This window comes from Tricharina praecox, assembly GCF_024521635.1.
Source record: "Tricharina praecox strain CBS 144465 chromosome Unknown BZA05scaffold_53, whole genome shotgun sequence".
Taxonomy (NCBI): domain Eukaryota; kingdom Fungi; phylum Ascomycota; class Pezizomycetes; order Pezizales; family Pyronemataceae; genus Tricharina; species Tricharina praecox.
The window spans coordinates 19,890-36,492 of NW_026250455.1; the positions used below are offsets into that span (position 1 = coordinate 19,890).

At 54.9% G+C, this 16,603-nt stretch overlaps 5 protein-coding genes across 5 annotated transcripts; 3 read left to right on the plus strand and 2 right to left on the minus strand.

The window, feature by feature from the left end:
- Positions 1-1,492, plus strand: BZA05DRAFT_465464 (uncharacterized protein; the record flags this gene model as incomplete). Its single annotated transcript, XM_051487764.1, has 5 exons — positions 1-305; positions 400-729; positions 788-961; positions 1,042-1,381; positions 1,434-1,492. Exons 1-5 carry the CDS (start codon positions 270-272, stop codon positions 1,490-1,492), a joined length of 939 nt encoding a protein of 312 aa, XP_051334670.1. The 5' UTR covers positions 1-269.
- On the plus strand, positions 1,326-3,405 carry BZA05DRAFT_229090 (uncharacterized protein). The gene is made up of 4 exons (XM_051479790.1): positions 1,326-1,381; positions 1,445-1,578; positions 1,646-1,986; positions 2,039-3,405. Exons 2-4 carry the CDS (start codon positions 1,574-1,576, stop codon positions 3,079-3,081), a joined length of 1,389 nt encoding a protein of 462 aa, XP_051334671.1. The 5' UTR covers positions 1,326-1,381; positions 1,445-1,573; the 3' UTR covers positions 3,082-3,405.
- A 1,974-nt stretch (positions 3,406-5,379) lies between these two features.
- BZA05DRAFT_413345 (uncharacterized protein) lies at positions 5,380-6,847 on the plus strand. The gene is made up of 5 exons (XM_051485180.1): positions 5,380-5,567; positions 5,655-5,682; positions 5,756-5,919; positions 6,008-6,399; positions 6,476-6,847. The coding sequence occupies exons 1-5, from the start codon at positions 5,436-5,438 to the stop codon at positions 6,477-6,479; spliced, it is 720 nt and encodes a 239-aa protein (XP_051334672.1). The 5' UTR covers positions 5,380-5,435; the 3' UTR covers positions 6,480-6,847.
- Positions 6,848-11,804: 4,957 nt separating this feature from the next.
- BZA05DRAFT_413349 (humps family-domain-containing protein) lies at positions 11,805-12,765 on the minus strand (the record flags this gene model as incomplete). The annotated part of the gene is made up of 4 exons (XM_051485181.1): positions 11,805-11,965; positions 12,004-12,459; positions 12,561-12,668; positions 12,704-12,765. Coding segments are annotated over 4 exons (645 nt in total), but the record flags the coding sequence as incomplete, so codon positions are not given.
- Positions 12,766-13,510: 745 nt separating this feature from the next.
- On the minus strand, positions 13,511-15,338 carry BZA05DRAFT_422902 (MFS multidrug transporter; the record flags this gene model as incomplete). Its single annotated transcript, XM_051485838.1, has 7 exons — positions 13,511-13,716; positions 13,775-13,847; positions 13,892-14,113; positions 14,175-14,506; positions 14,562-14,655; positions 14,709-15,262; positions 15,323-15,338. 7 exons carry the CDS (start codon positions 15,336-15,338, stop codon positions 13,511-13,513), a joined length of 1,497 nt encoding a protein of 498 aa, XP_051334674.1.
- Between the last annotated feature and the right edge of the window lie 1,265 nt (positions 15,339-16,603).

Consider the following 16,603-nt stretch of genomic DNA (forward strand, 5'->3'; position numbering starts at 1 on the left):
CCCCCCGGGATGTGTGCAATGTGCGCAGTTGTGAGCGATGTGCCCAATGGCAGAGATGTGAGAGCGATGTGCCTCGTTCGCTCGAGAGAAGAGTGAAGTCCAGTGATGGACCGGCAGTTTTATAAGAACATAAGGGGCATGGAATTCGTACCCCCACCCCCCCTGACCCTCCATTCCTTCTCTCATTACCGCCAGCTTGAATTCGCGATTACCGTTCTTGTTTCATAGTCGTCGAAGGCTTGTGCATTCCTCCTGTATCAACACTATTGATGTCAAAACGTTCTGAACTCCCCCTTGAACTCCAGGTAAGCCACAGTCTCACTTTCCCGTCGAGTTGACTGCCAGGTGCAAGATGAGCGGTAGCTTGCCGTCGATACGGTACTGACCGTTTCTTTCTAGGCGTTCGTCAGCCTCACACAGTCCTTCTCTCCTTCTCTCTACATCGCCCTGCTGGACGCAGCAGTAGTCGTCAACTCCGAAGAGATCCTGCCTCCATCCATAAGCGACTACGAATTACTTGGGCTGAAAGGAATGCTATTCCAATCGAGTCGGGTTATTGCCTGCCTTCGGTTCTGCCACGTATTGGAGACGGTATCGGTTATCTCTGCCCTCCCTCCGGTGACCTATACCGACCCTAAGGGTATCGGCCACTGCCTTCGAACGGCACCAAAGGGGGATGAATGGGATGGCAATCCAGAGCGTGGGCCCTTGGGTTCTGTCTACGGAACTGTACGTTGGAAGATGTCAATAAACTTCTCGTATGGGACTAATAGCGGGTCATTGATAGGCCAGCGCGAGCTCCGGCGCATATGCCAGTGATTCTGAGGCTTCCGAGGCTTCCGGAGCCCGATACCCTGCCAGAATGACTTCAAGAAACCAGATGCTCAAAGATCTGGAGACCATCCCCACCATCGAATATGCCGAGCGAATTCATCCATGGATTGCTTTCGGCCACTTCAGTGTAAGTTGAAAGGCTGCTGTTGATCCTTGCGTAAACGACGCTTGCGGAATAACACTGACCAAGTACTTACGTGCGAGTAGTTGACGAAACAAGAGTATCCGCTTGAGGAAACCAGCCCCTGGAACCAAATGAAAGCCATGATGAAGCAACAGCATGCCCGCACGCCAAGCAAAAACCATGCCGGGAGCACTACTGGTAATGGAGGAGATGCGGGGCGGATTAAGAGACCCAGGACATCATTCTCTGGTAACAGAGATGTTGATGAAGACGGCGATTGCAACGACTACGGGTACGACGATGACGACGATGACGACGACGATGACGACGACGGCAGATCTCCTACCGCGAGCCTACCTCCTGGGGATGATCTTATGGAATGCTTCTTATGCCAGGATCATTTTTGGACTCTGACAGTTTATTGTAAGTACTCGCTATAGTCTAATCCAGTTAATATGTACATCATTAACCATAGCTGTCTTGCAGGCAACATCTCGTGCAATTCCATTCGGAAAACTGTTGTCCCATTTGTGAGGAGAAGATTACTTTGACCAACGGACGATATCAACTCAGATCCGGCGTGCTGATCAAGAATATCTTCTTCAAATTAAGTTGATGAAGTGAGTGCACACATCTATTTCCGTACTCGAGACCAGCCCATAGAGCATAATGCTAATGTTTTCGTAGACCCCATGTCATTAGGATTCATATAAGGCCCTACATATGTCTTATCACTGGGTGCGGCAAGAGATTCGATTCTCGTGGACTCAAAAAGCACCTGGGGTGTTGCGGGGAGCTTTCAAAAAGCCCTCACGACAAACAGGATATCCGGGATGCTATCGACCAGGTCGGGGGTACATCAGAATTTAAGAAGTGGGGTGACTTGGGCTCAAATCTGCAATTTCCAAGGCTTCATGCTTTGGTTGGGTTGTTCAAGGGATGCCAGAGCAAGGCACAGATGAAGGCGTACCTGTATCGGAACGGACAGAAGATATATGACTGTGATGATTCTGCAGGCGTCGTGGATAGTAGGTGGCTCTCGTACAGACAATTTGAGCAGAATTCTAATCAATTGGTTAGGACTAGATGAGTTCTGGAATATACAGCCAGTCCTTTCCGAAAATCCGCCGCCGATCATAGAGCATCCCGATGTTTATGTGGTTGAAAGTCCGGGGATTGAGTCACCGCGGCGAGGAGATGAGCCCGGTCCTTCCAATGGTACGGCTCAGACGCAGAAGAATACTCAGGCAAACACCAATGGCAACGACAACGTCTCCCTTGACACCCGTTCCTCTGCAACTAAGAACCTCAAAAGGCGGTGGGGTGCGCAGGTTTCGGAATCCGTCGAGACACCCGCATCGCGTCAACGAGCAACGGGAATAGTACCAGACTCGAGTGTGGCCTCACCATTATTCGACTCGAACCATTCATCACTACAGTTGTCGTCTGTCTCCATGTCGTCCACAGAAGCAGGAGCCCCCGGTTTATTTTTATTAGGCACGGTTGCACCGCAAGATTTACACCGAGACTTTCAGAACGATAATATCGAGTTCAATTCCATGGGGCAAGAGTCTGCCGGATACACTCAACCCCACATTTCCACTCATCTAATGGATAATATCAATGAATCCTCCGTCTTGAATGCGGCTCTCCAACTACGGGTCTCGCAATACACCGACGATTATCCGGTATCGCCAACCCCTCCCCAAACAGACCATGCCGAGCCACAACAGGATTATGACGATCAGAAGATGCTATGTTTCCTGCATTACCCGAACGAGATAGAAGTCCCAGCAGAAAACAGCCAGGACCACATCCGTGACCAGCCAGCAGCTTCTCCATACACAGATCAAGCAACACAATCTCCCAGATCTCCAGCTATTGTCCCGCAGGAGCAACCTCTTGAGGCGATTTCTTCGAACACGACTGGATATAATCTCGCGAAAACGTTTCACCAAACGAGCCCGGATATCTTTGCAGGGGTTTTGCGGTACATCCAGGAGAGTGGCATCATGATCTTGCCCGCCTACTCGTCCCCGGTCCCTTCCTCGTCTCACGATAGTGGAATCGCAAAGTCGAAGAGGAACAGCAGAACCCCCGGATATCATCATTCCCGTCAGTAACCACAGGTCGACCCACTTGCACAGGCTGGCCAGCATACACAGATTGGCCAGCATACATACAGTAGCCAGCATTTACAGGCCCGCCACCATTCACGGGCTGGCCAGCATCCGCAGGCCGGCCAGCTTGGACAAGCCGACCAGCATCCACAGGCGGATCATTATTCACAAGCCGACCATTATCCACAGATTGGCGAGTAATGAGAGGTCGGATAGTACCCGCCGACCGGTACCAACGAGGGGGCCGGAACACCACACAGCGGGAGATTTTTGCGGGGCTGGTGCTTGCTTATTGCATCTTGGTTCTGCCTGTCACAGAGGATTGGGAGGAAGTAAAACAACCGTGAGTGTCATGGGAAGGCACCTCGGTAGGACGGAACCTAAACCGCAGGCCGTGCTCTTCCTTCTTGGTTCTGCGGGCAGCGGGTCGCCGGGGTGCTTCATCATCGCGTAGCACTCGTCAAAATCCAAATCCGTGGTGGGCCTCCCGGATTAACGTTATCCAGGTCCCTGATAAGTTCAATAAACCCTTGGACATCCCCTCGGTGCTATGATCCTAAGTTACATATTCTGAAATGGGCGTCATCAAAATCTCCATGGGTCGAGTCATTACATATTGATAAGGCCCGAAGACAACCGTTCACTCACAGTTACCTCGTGTAAGTGGTGCTCGGTGTGACTGATTTCGACTGTTCAACTTCGATCTGCCAATTGTGTCGAATGTGCCGAATGTGCCGAATGTGCCGAATGTGCCGAATGTGCCGAACGCGCATCGCGCGCCGACCCGCCGATGTGTCGATGTGTCCTATGTGCCCAATGTGCACGATGTGCGCGGTGTGTTGTAGAGCCCTCTCAAAAGCCACGAGACTAGGTTGTTTGCCGTATCGAAGCACAGACAGACTGTGTTGAGGAATTTGCGCATGGCCAAAAGATCGACGACCCGCCTCAGCAGGCGAGGCCCAACCACACACCGGCCCAGCCCGGGCAGCTCTGCCCTCATCTTCCGCATGATGTCTTTTCATTAACCCACCGGATTACTGTTAACTGGTGAATTGCATCGGCATACTCTGCGTAGTTCGTGTTCGGTGTGGATCTTGATGTTCCCTCCCCTCACGTCACACACGCCGGCGGCTGATTGCCAGTTGGAAGGCTTGCGGAGCAGCATGTATGTCGGTTGGCGCCGCAAGGTCACGTGGCGGTAGAGTACGGAAGCACGGGCTTGTAGGCGCCCAGTACTTCCGGAAACCCGCGAAGCCGGTAGCAGGGGAACGCCATGGCCGAGAGCTCGATCGGACTCGGTATGCAATCGGTTTAGCTTTCATTCTCGATAGCTGTGGCATACGGGAATACAGCGGAGATAACAACTTCCGTACGGCAAGCAAAAACTGCGCTAGGACTCCTGCAGGCAACATCTCGTGCACTCCCATTGGGAAAACTGCTGTCCCGTTTGTGAGGAGAAGATTCTTTTGACCAACGGACGATATGAACTCAGATGTGGTGTGTTGATCCAGAATATCTTCTGCAAGACAAAGTTGATGAAGTGAGTGCCAGTGTTCGACACAGGTAGTCCAGTCCGTCCGTCCTAAGCCACGGACAGGACTGGACCGTATTTTGGTGGTCCGTCCGGGAGCGGTGTTCGGACGGACTAGTCCAAAGAAAATCGAGGCCAGACGAACTGCAGTTGACTGGAGTCCGCACCCAATCCACGTATTCCATGGACTTGACGAACTACATACTTTTACGCGGTCCGTCCAAGAGGTCGGACTGGACCAGATCTCCGACGAACTGGCCAGAGGCACGGGACCCTCGAGCCGAGCGCAGCTAGTGCCGGATCTCGGTTCGCCTTGCTGGGAACTGACCCGGAGCTCTACATAGCTATTCAATGGCCGACGACTATCTACAACTTTCGAGGCCCTCTTTCTTCAGCACGTTCAGGGGGGGGGGGGGGGGGGGGGGAGGGGAGATTATCTTAGGATGTAGATAGGTACATATCAAACTGATTCCAATAGAGCGACTCAAGGATGAGTTGTTGATCCCGCTTGCGAGCACCGGATGCGTAACTACCGATGGGCGATGGTGCTGCTCGCCGGCAACTTTCAAATTTCGATGTTGATATCATCACCATGCTCAAATACGACCTATGAGAATACCCGAGTAGTTATCGAGGTTTGAATACTTTAAACAGTGGACACTGGACACAGCTTCGGAGCTTCCATCATCCATGTGCTATTTATAGTTACTGGCTCGGCGCCCTGGTTATTAGTTAACCATTGTGCGACTCCAGTCACCCGCACCCGGACTCCCCGAGTTGCCGGACCAACAGGGTCAAGTCTCACGACACACTCCGCACTCTCTCGATGGCGAACTCATCTCCCAGCTCCGGCTCCAGCAAGGCCTCCAAAGCTTTCAAGGTCCGTCTAGTTAACGCGGAGCCCATCCACCGGCGCACCAAGACCGGCTGCCTAACTTGCAGATTACGCAAGGTCAAGGTATATCTCCCCCGCCGCCAACTACGCGCTCCCCCACGTACATAACTACATGCCTTTTGCTGACGCAGTCGGCCCACCCCTCCCCAGTGCGACGAAGTGCATCCCATCTGCTCACGTAACAATTCCCCGAGCCCGCTCGCTGTGACTTCCGGCTTGCTTGCTTTCCGGCTGACACGCGTGATCCACAGGATGTCAGAAGGTCGGCCGCGTGTGTACATACCCGGCGCCAGAGGACCAGCGCCCAAAACCTTCGAGGATACAAAAGCCCGGGGCTTCCCGAAAACCGTCTTTTTCGGCTTCAGGGAATAGCCAAGAGACAGTGTGTAGTGTAGGGATGGATAGCAATGCGCAGGTAACTTCTCTCGAGGGACTGGGGGGGAGGGTTTTTTTCTTTTCTCGCAGCGAGTCCACCACTAATTCCTCCTCCGTCTCCCGCGTAGGTCCCCGCGTCCCAAGCCCCACCGTATGCATATTGGATGAGCATCCCGTCACGTGCAACACTTCTGCCTATCGTCGTGCCTCCTGCGATCCCTCCGCCTCCGCCGCCGCTACCGAACCCCTCCGTTGAGCACGGCAGCCAGCCACGGCAAGAATACAGTCAGCTCCACATCGACCCTCTCCTGGACCTCTCCAAGGCAGATTCGGACGCACTGGGACCGAAAGTGCTGGCGAAGCTGCCAGACTTCATCGATGCTTATGCGGATATCTCGAAGGCGGTCGATGAGTCCGGCCCGATGGCTGGAGACGCGCTGGCAAGGATACTACTCGAGGGACCGCTAGAGCGCGCTATACGACGGCAGGTACGGTTGACGAGCGGTGGAGATAATGTCATGTCAGTGCCCGTGTTGGTGAACGGTAGATTATTCTCTCCCAGGGCGAATCCCAGCATTGCTAATACGTAAACCTAGATAAAACAAGATATCCTTCGACTCACAGGCCCTAAACATCGGAGACCGATTATTCTCGACGATAGATCTAGGCTATAGGGGGAGCACAGCGTTGCTTCGATGGCGATGAGGCTGCGCTCTCGTGGGGATGAGGCTGGGGAGGTTCGGGGTTTTGGGACTTGGCGATGCAAGGTGATACCTGACCGCGAATGTCCAACCGGTTACCGGAGTTGTGAATGATATATATGGGCTCCTTCCTCTTCGTTACTGTGAGGCTTGAGCAGTTTTATAAGTGAGGTACGACCACATAGCAAGCGTATATTTACTATTACCTACTAGATGTAACTACCTGGATGGGTAGAGTGGCGACGTATGTAATCTGTGAAATCCCAATAAGCTCCGCAAATTTCGGAAGCCCGGCCCCATAATCCATTTCCCCTCCGGTGAAGTCAAAATTGACTCATACTTTTTGTGCATAAATCCATCAACAGCTGTATACCGGTATCCGGGAATCGCTCGTTACCGAATCTACAACTGCACCTTCCCTGGAAGCACCCCGCACTACATACCGCCGGCAATCCTTGTCAAAGCCAACCGGCAGCACCCGCAGCCATGGGCCCGCCTCATAAGGCGCTAGTTAGGTTAGCCAGATGCGGATGTGGTGTCAGTTACGCACTAAGCGCGCTGGCGGCATGACCTCTTCGCTTGTGGGGGAGAGGGGGGGATTGGCCGGGCTGTGGGACAGGGCTGAGGGCCTTTGGGCCTTGATTGGCCCATCAACTGCCATCCGGTTTCTTTGCTTCTCCAGTCTGTCATTCGTTCTGGCAGCATTCGACCAGTGCTATGCCCATGTTCCACGAATCATCCTTCTGCACTCGTCCACTTTGGTCCTATTCCGTTATCCATGTCGGGCCCGACGCTACCAGAAGCTTTTTTGCTTGTCTCCTGGCCTGGCCAGGCATCACACTATTCACTCTTGTGCACGTACATTGCTACCATCCGCCTTTCTCTATCCATCCAGTCTGTTATCCGCAGCACCCTACATACATTACTCCGTCTCCACACTCCAGCTTCTCTTTCCACTTTCCTATCTCCATCTGCAGGCAGCATGGATAACCGTACCCCAAAATACCCCACGACTTACTACCCCCCGAGGAGACCGAGACGCGGAGTAGGCCACTGGGTTCCGCACGCGCTGACGGTCGAGCCCGCCATCGCAGCCGACATCCCCTCTATCGTATCCATCATTTGCCGGTACGCCCCGAAGATCGACCCACGCTTCGACGGTATCTTCCCACGGCGCACGCGATTTCCCGGCGACTTCCGGCAATTCATCACGGAGCGGCTAACCGAATTCTTCGAATCCCCGCAATACCACCTCCTCTCGGCGGTAATCCACATTGACGGGCAAGATCCGCGGTGCGGCTGCCCCGTCGAAAGGCCCGGCACGCTGGTCGTCGGCTTCGCACTGTGGGAGCGCGTGGGCCGCGGGAAACAACTCGAGATCATAGAGAAGATCTCCGGCTACGGCTGGCTCACGCGGCTGGTACGCATCATTGCCGCCACCGTCACCGCCCCGCTAGCGTTCAACCTCGCAGTCAACCACGAGGAGTACGAGGCGTACGTCGCCGCTCGCGAGATGCAGGACGCAGAGTTCTCGATATACCACGCGGAGCACTGGCGGCTGCACGCGGTGGTTGTGAATCCGCGCTGGAGCTCGTGGGGGTCGGGAAGAAGCTCATCTCGTGGGGTTTGGATAAGGCGCGCGAGGACGATGTCGCCGTCGAAGCGGAGACTACCCCCCCTCGGTACGCATTGCGAGGAGCTTTTTGTTCGCTTGGGGTTCACCAGGTTCGGGAAGTTTATGCCGACGGTGAATGGGGTTTTTATGGGCACGACCCATGCGTTGGCAGCCGTGGATGTCTCCGCCGAAGATGCGCATGGCGAAGTTGGACGCGGGCGCGGAGAAGGTGGGAGAGAAGAAGAAGCCATTGGTCAGGACGGAGCCGGAGGTGTGTACTTGCTATGGATAGTACGCAACTGGTGGGCGCGGGGTTCCGCTGGTCGGAATGGTTGGGCTGTGTACGATTATGAACTGTGACGGAGGGGTCTTTGTATGCTTAAGGAATGGAACCTGTCATGACCAAATTTCGCCCTTGAAAACGGTCTACACTCGAGATTATAGCGAGGCATTACTACTGTATTCTATCCATGGCGGGAATTTTCCCACGGCTGTGAGGGGCCTTGGGTGGTGACTTGAATAACATCATCAACCGTCACCACACTCGGCAACGACAAAGAGACGACTTCACCTTTGCATGTTACCCGACCATAACCACCATAGGTAAGTAGTCTACACAGATTCAAAGCGAGTATGTACATGTAATGAAACAAATAAATTCCCTCCGACCACACGACCATCCCATCCTTCAGAGGAAACCATCATGGAGAATACCTACCGATTCTAATCCAGCGAGGGAGAGAGAGAGAGCGAGAGAGAGAGATTCTGATCAGACCATCTACTTTTCTGTTTATATATTCTTTCACCCGAAGTTTACATCATACGAGTGAGAACTCACAGACCGCCCCGCCACTTTGGCACCACCATTAAAATTCGAATACTATGTAGAACGACCCGATTACCATACCTAGAAAATGCCAGAAAACAAAACCAAAACCAAAACCAAGTTCAAATCATACAATTCCCTAATACAGAATACTCGATCGCATGAGAAAAAGGGCTGTATAAAAAGCAAAGAAACTCCCATCAAGCAGTCCGCATTTGACCAGTTATCTAGTAGTAGTTAGTATCTATATCTATCCCGCCCCCTCCCCGCTGGCAAGCCCCTTCAGCGCAATGATGCGAATGCTGATGCGGACCCCCGCCTCGGCGGACCACGCCCGTTAGCGTCATCACGCTCACTATCAGTCTCGTAGCTCTCCGTGCTATCGCCCTCGTCGCTCTCCCTCCTGCCATTCCCACCATAACCCCGCACCTGAACCCACCTCCCACCAGTGCCATGCGCATCACCCGCGCGAGGAGGGGATCGGAGCGGGTAGTGTCCCATGTGACCCCCGGGGATCGACGGGTATGCCATGGGCACGCCGGGCTGCCGACGGCCGGGCATAGGGATTGCGCGCCCCAAGGCCGGGAGGAGCGTACTCGAGGTTCGAAAGCGCCCCGCCCGCGGACGAACCCGTCTAAGCTGCCGTCATCGGAGGAGGAGCCTTCGTCGGAGCTGCCGGACGAGGCGTAGGTGGCGTGCGGGTGGTGCGCGTGGTGGTGGTGGTGGTGGTCGTGTGTGCGTGGTTATGGGGGGTCGTGGTGCGTGTGCGCGTGGTGGTGGTGGTGATGGCTGTTGGGAGCGGGCCGAGGCGGCGGGAAGGCGCCCCCCGAATCAGCTGGGGTGGGCCGTAGCCGGGCAGGTGCAGGACTCGGCCGGGCATGTGTTGTGCTGGGGCTCCGCCGTACTGGATCGGGATCATTGGCGGTACGCGGCGGGGCGGGTGTGCGCGGTCTGGGCTGCTGTCGCGGCTGGATCCGTCGGATCCGTAGGGTTGACGACGGTGAGCCATTGTGTTCTGTGTATGTATGTGATTGTAGCGGAGGAGTGGTTGTATTCAGGTTTTGGGGATCTGTGTCGTTGATGTATGAGGATGAGGTTGTGGAATCAAGGTGTGTTGATGAGGGAAATGGACTGGACGGATCTGAGGGCCTCTATTTATGCCGGGCTGTGGCGGGTTTTCTATCACACACTGTTTACCTGTATAATACTTTGAAATCATCTCACGGCACTGGTAATTGAACGGAGATGTTGAACGAGATATATGTCAGGTGCGAAGTCAGATGCTGAGTGATCTTCTATGCTGCAGCTAACACGATCCACCCATCACGATCGTAGTCAATGCACTGATATGGCGCGAATGAGAGGAGGCATTCTTCGTGGAGGAGCAAACTTGTTTTCCCAGTCCACTCCATTAATTACCGCCAGCAACCCTTTTCTCATATTCCTCCCATCCAGCCTTCCTGTACTCTTCCGCGGTGAGAGTGTCTAATCGAACCATCTACCTAGCAGATCATCTCACGGAGTTTGTATGTAGAGTGCGAGTGAGAAGTCACAGGTGCCAGCTACGCCTGCACCACCACCACCACCACCACCATGGAACATGCGTACTATTGAAGTTCGAATTCTCTATACAGTGGCTAACTAACTAGAAAGCGCCAGAAAACCAAAACCAAAACCAAAACCAAGTTCAAATCATACAACTTCCTAAGAATACAGAATCTCGATCACACATCAAATGGGTTGTATGTATAAAAAATCAAAGAAACCCCCCCCTCAATCAGCCCGCATTTCACCAGTCATCTACCTAGTATCCCTTTAGTATCTCTGATGCCGGCCCCCTCCCCGCTGCGGATCCCGCATCGCCGGAGCACGCCCATGACCACCGCGAGCACCACGAGCACCGCCACGCTCACTATCCATGGTCTCTTCACTCTCTCTGCGGTTTCGCCCCTCGCCGTTCCTCCCCCTCTCCCATCCTCTCCCATCCCCGCCATCCGCCCCACCCCGCCCCCGCCTCCCTCCCTCCAACCAGCGCCTAAGCGCCTCCGGCATATCAGGCGGATACCCGTGCCCCACAGCGGCAGCGGGACGTTGCTGGAACCCCCGGCGGTATGCAGTCCTCCACCAGGGGCCACCAGGCTATGGTGATTTCCCGGGCCTCGGGGGTCGCGCCGCCCTTAGGGGGCGGCGGCGTGTGTAACGCGTGTTTCCCCCGCCGCAGCCCACCGCGCGGAGACGAACTCGGCTAGGCTGTCGTCGTTCGGAGGGGGCTTCGTCGGAGCTGTGGGAATGAGGCGTAGGTGACGTGGGTTGCGGGTTGGTGGGTATAGGGGTGGTAGGTGTGGTGATGGCCATTTGGTAGCTGGGCGGGGGATCCCTGCCTGGGAAAGTGCTGTGCTGGGGGCCTCCTGCGGCTGCGCCGTACTCTTTTGGGCATCGTTGGCGGTTTGGCGGCGGCGGCCCCGTGTGCCCGGCCTCCGGGCTGTTCGAGCGGCTGGATCCGTGGGCTTGGCCCGACGGTGTGGCATTGTGGTTTTTGAGTGTGTATTTGATTGTAGCAGACGGGTGGTTGTGTTTAGGGCTGTGAGGATCTTTGTTGATATATGAGGATGTGGATGTGGTCAAGGTGTGTTTGATGAGGGAGTGGAGTGGACGGATCGGAGGGCCTCTATTTATGCCGGGCTGTGGCGGGTTTTCTCTATCATCACACTGTTTACCTGTATAATACTTTGAAATCATCTCACGGCACTGGTAATTGAACGGAGATGTTGAATGGGATATATGTCAGATGAAAAGTCGGATGAGTGATCTTCTATGCACCTGAGACGGTTCACTATCACGATCGTAGTCAATTCTCTCGGATGTTGCGCGAATGAGAGGAGGCATCCTTCGTTGCGGAGCAAGCTTGTGTCCCAATCCACTCCCTTAATTACCCCCCGCAACCCTCTTCCATAATACGCCTCCCAACCCGCCTTCCTGTACTCCTCCGCGGTCGTGACCGGGTCCGCAGCGCCGATGATCCCCCTTCCAACAATGATAATATCGCTCCCCTTCTCGCCCACAATCCTCTCGGGCGTATTATACTGCTGACCCAGCCCATCGCCCTTCCGTCCCAAATCCACCCCGGGAGTCATCACAATCCAATCCTCGCCTCCCCCCTCCCTGTTCTCCATAGCGCCCTGCGCGATGAAGCCCATGACAAACTCCTTCTCCCCCCCCTCGCCATCTCGAGCGTTTTTCGCCGCATACTCCCCACCGCCCAGACTGCCTTTACTCGACATCTCGGCGAGCAGCAATAGCGCGCGGGGGTGTGCCACCGTAGCGGCAACCTCCTTCAAGCCGTCGATAATCCCGGTCCGGGCACGGTATGGGCATTGGTGATATGCGCCCCACTGCGCGATACGGTACACGCCCCCCGCCGTACTGCGCCTTAACCCGCTGCGCGCCCGATGTCGGCAAACTTCCGGTCCTCGAAGATCAGAAAGTCGTGCTTCGCGGCGAGCGCGGCGAGCGCACCAGTAAACGCCGCGATAAATCACCTGCCCCCGAGAACGGCAGGATGTCGATGTGTGTTTTTCGCGACGCAGATTGAGGGTCCCAGGATGTCTAAGAGACGGAGGATCTCCGAAGGTGAGGGCAGATCTAGGCTTGATGCACAGGTTGGTGCGCTTTTTGCGCGAACATCAAAGAGAGTAGCGTCCGCCCGAGCGCTGTCGGGTGCGTCGAAGAGCGCTGCAAGTAGGTGGCTTGTAAGCGGAGACATCGTTGTGGGCTGTTGGGTGAGGCTTGAGTGAGGATTTTTTTGTGTCCGCGATGCTTGGTGGGGGTGGTAGAGTGGTGGGGTGATGGGGTTTCGCGCTAGGCCTTGCATTGATGCTGTCATGGTGCATTGGGCGAATGATAGCTCGTTGCGCCCATTCAACCTCTGCCAGCCATTGACCCCTCCGTCTCCATTCACCTCCGTCTCCATTCACCTCCGTCTCATTCACCTCCGATTCACCTCTGTCTCCATTCACCTCCGCAGCCATTCAACCTCCTCGCCGCGCTAAAATACTGTGAAGGAAATCATAGGAACAGCAAGAATCGATCTAGGAATTTACAAGATATAATTTAGTTTAGAGGTGTGATTATAGATCTGATGGGAACTTGGAAAGGGCATGTAGAAAGAAAACGAAAAGTACGGTATCCAAAAGACAAAAACCTAGCGCCTGACCGACCCCATCGATCCCACCGACCCACAGTCCCTTCCTCTCCCCCCTGCTCCTCTCTCCCCGCGCCTCTCTCCCCTCTCCCTCTCCCCGTCTCCCTCTTCCTCTCCCTCTCCCGCTCCCCTCCCTCTCCCTCTCTCCCTCTCTCCCTCCTCTCCCTCCCTCTCTCCTCTCTCTCCCTCTCTCCCCTCTCTCCCTCTCTCCCTCTGCACCTAGTGACCCCAGTCTCCACCTCGTCACACCCCCCTCCTTTTCCGGCCGCGGCAAATCTCGATGTTTTCCTAGCCTGATCCTTGCGCCATAAAGGTAAAAGCAAAACGGATAGCGCCGCATGCGAGACCAGTAAAGCCAGGAACGGTGCTTGCCCACTGGTATCCCATCTTGTGGTACATCTGGCTCGTGAACAGGACTGTGCTTGCGCCCCACATGGACCGGAGAAATGTTTTGGCCGCGAGCGCGGAGGCTGCTTGGGATTGGTACGTGTCCACTGCGGGGGGGTTGGTTAGATAAGTGGGGTGGGCGAGGGGAAGGGAAGGGGTACGTACCCAGGTAGTTATTGCACGAGTTGTACAAGAAGATGAACCCGAAACCCGACTGGAAGCCGCCCAGCATGCTGCCCTGCCCAGTGGACGTTCGGATAGCTGCACCAGGCAAAGATGAACAGGCCGATGGGGATCAGGAAGCAGGGAGTACATCATCGGGATCAACCGCATTTCCGGCGGGGGATTGCCGTTGAACTTTGCGTGGATCTTGAGGTAGTGCTTGTTTACGAGCGGTGCGCACGCGGCGCTGGCGAGGACCCCCACCGCGATCGGGAGGAACATCAGCCCTGTTACTCCCGGACGCCAGTGTTTGCCCTCTTCGTAGACGATGGGGTAGGCAACCTGCGGGGTAGGGTGTTAGCGGACGTGTGGATGGTGGTGAAAGCGAGGGTGGAACGCATACAAAGAACATGTACAGCAGGCCGTAAAGCACACTCATGTACAGACTCAGCAGAAGCACGATGAGCTCTCCGAACAGCAGCTGGAACGGCCGAGCAACGAAAAGCGTAAGTGTTTCCTTGAACGGGCGGCGGTCAATCTCGTCCTCGGTGACGTGCATTTGGTCGCCGGTTTCTTTGCGCAGCTTTTTGGCGCGGTCCGTGAGGATCTTGGGCGCGTACGTCTCGGACACGGTGAAGGTCAGGACCAGGTAGATTGTGCCGGCGAGGATCAGCTGGATCCAGTAGAGCCAGCGCCAGCCATTGGACATGTCCAGGTAGCCGCCGATGAGAGGACCTGCAGCGGGTATTAGATCTAGGTGAAATGATGGTTCATACGAACGGGGACATACCAATCGCGGGACCGATGAACGGAGCGGCGCTGAAGACTGCCATGGGAACACCACGTTCTTCGTTTTTCCACAGATCTGCCAGACTTCCACCGACCTAATCACCCAGTCAACACACTGCCTTTCGCGCCAAACGGAAGATATACACACCAATGTCATGGGCGCTGACATAGCGATTCCGCAGAGGGCTCTGCAAACCAGCAAAGTCTGGATATTCTTAGCCAAGGCGCACGGGATGATAAACAGCACCGACACGCCCAAAGTCGTAACATAGATGATCCTTCGTCCGAGGATCTCACTCATGGGCGCGAACGCCATGGGGCCGATCCCAAAGCCAACCACGAACAGTGTGACGCTCAGCAACGCGACCTCTCTCGAAACGCCAAACTCCTCCTGGACACCCTTGATTCCGGGAGTGATAACCGACGAACACAGGGCGACGATGAAGCACATCACGGCAATAACCATCGTGATCCACCATTTGTAGGCTTTGCTCCAGTTCTTGGGGTTGTCCGGGTCGTCGATGGTGAAAGTCACGAGTTTGTACGAGACCTTTTCGCCACGCGCAGAGATGGTGCGCTTGATGATCTCGCCAGTAGCGGTTTCCGTGGTGTATTCCCCGGTGTTGGCGGTGTTGCTTAATGTGCGGTACGCTAGATATGGGTCGTTCGGGAGGTGGCTGATAGTTCGGGTGGATGTCTTGTCTGCATGGGTGTCAACACCAACCCGGGCCAAGCGATTGGGGAGGACTGTATTGTGCATACATTCCACCAGGCTCATCTCCAAGAGAGGGTGCGGTAGAAGGAGCGGTCGAAACCATGGCTGAAGTCGACGCCATTCCTCTCGAGCTCGCAATGGAAGGCAAATCAATAGGAAATAAAGAAAGAACGGACCAGCGGAAGTGTCCGAGTGCAAATGTATGTCTGAACTACCAGCCTTCTCATCCCTTCGGAGCACAGGGAGAAGCCATATATATAGCAAAAGAAAACCCGGTGAGACGTCTCCAATTCAGTTCTGACCTCGAGCCCAGCAGAAAGAAAACCTGATGGGCCGCTCGTTACAGACTTCCTGCCTTGTGTGTACCTATGGCTGGCAATGCCGAGTTTGCCGTGCCCACGGGTGTGCCAAAGAAGCTTTTACAGCCGAAAGTAGTGCTGTATGTAGAACATTTATGTAGCTCCTCCGCCGAGAGAAGCCGTTGACGAGAGCGGTTATTCCAGGCGTCCCGTTGTGGTCTTGGGCCGTCGAGTTTGGGGGCGAAGGTGTCTAGATTTGACTTCACGTTCTGTTTGTGGCGTGAGTCTCTCCATTCTTCCTTTGGCTCTAAATCACCATACCGAGTTTCTTCCTTCAGAAGAAATTCTTCAAGCCCAGCTGTTGAAGGAAGCAATAATCGTCCATCGTCCATCTTCAGATCTTCAATTCATTTCGAATTGAACGCCACCAAAAACAAGCGCAACACGGTCTCGGAAAATCCTTCGGTATGCAGTGCATGCAGCGGAGCGCAGGGATCCCGGTAAACAGAAGAGTCGAGCAAGCTTCGGAAGTCGGTCTTCGGAAGTGGGGGAGCTTGTGCTCGGTTTCAGCAGGGATTAAGTTCCTGTGTCGTGAGTCGTGAGTCGTATCGTTCGATGGCCGTTCTGCTTCCAGAATGGAACGAGCCACCCGAAAACTTGCTATGACGTATCCGGCGGGAGGGAAAGAATGCAAGTTTCGGAAAGATTCGGTTTTGAACGTGGTTTTATTCGTTCTGAAGTCAAGCCCATGAGATCACCCATGTCTTTGATGTCTCTCGGACGAGAGAAGAGGAAGAGACTTCCAGAGTACCGCGTACATGGCGCGCCGACACGTTGGGATTTGAGACCGTGTCCAAGGGTCCTGGTCCCTCGATTGGCGGCCCCCGTCTTGCAGCTTCCACGCAGCAGCTCCTTGTGGCAGCTGCCACCCGGGAATCGGCTAACTGACAACGGCCAGGTCCCAGGGCAATCAGAATATCCCGCGCACAGCCTCCGGTCTCAGTCTCGTGTTTTCTGCATGGTGAAAGG

Bases quoted from the DNA above. Each gene is read 5' to 3' on its own strand.
- BZA05DRAFT_229090 (XM_051479790.1), top strand. The intron at 1,987-2,038 runs GTAGGTGGCTCT...TCAATTGGTTAG, and splicing joins TTCTGCAGGCGTCGTGGATA to GACTAGATGAGTTCTGGAAT.
- BZA05DRAFT_413345 (XM_051485180.1), top strand. From the start codon at position 5,436: ATGGCGAACTCATCTCCCAGCTCCGGCTCCAGCAAGGCCTCCAAAGCT. The intron at 5,568-5,654 runs GTATATCTCCCC...ACCCCTCCCCAG, and splicing joins GCAGATTACGCAAGGTCAAG to TGCGACGAAGTGCATCCCAT. The intron at 5,683-5,755 runs GTAACAATTCCC...CGTGATCCACAG, and splicing joins AGTGCATCCCATCTGCTCAC to GATGTCAGAAGGTCGGCCGC.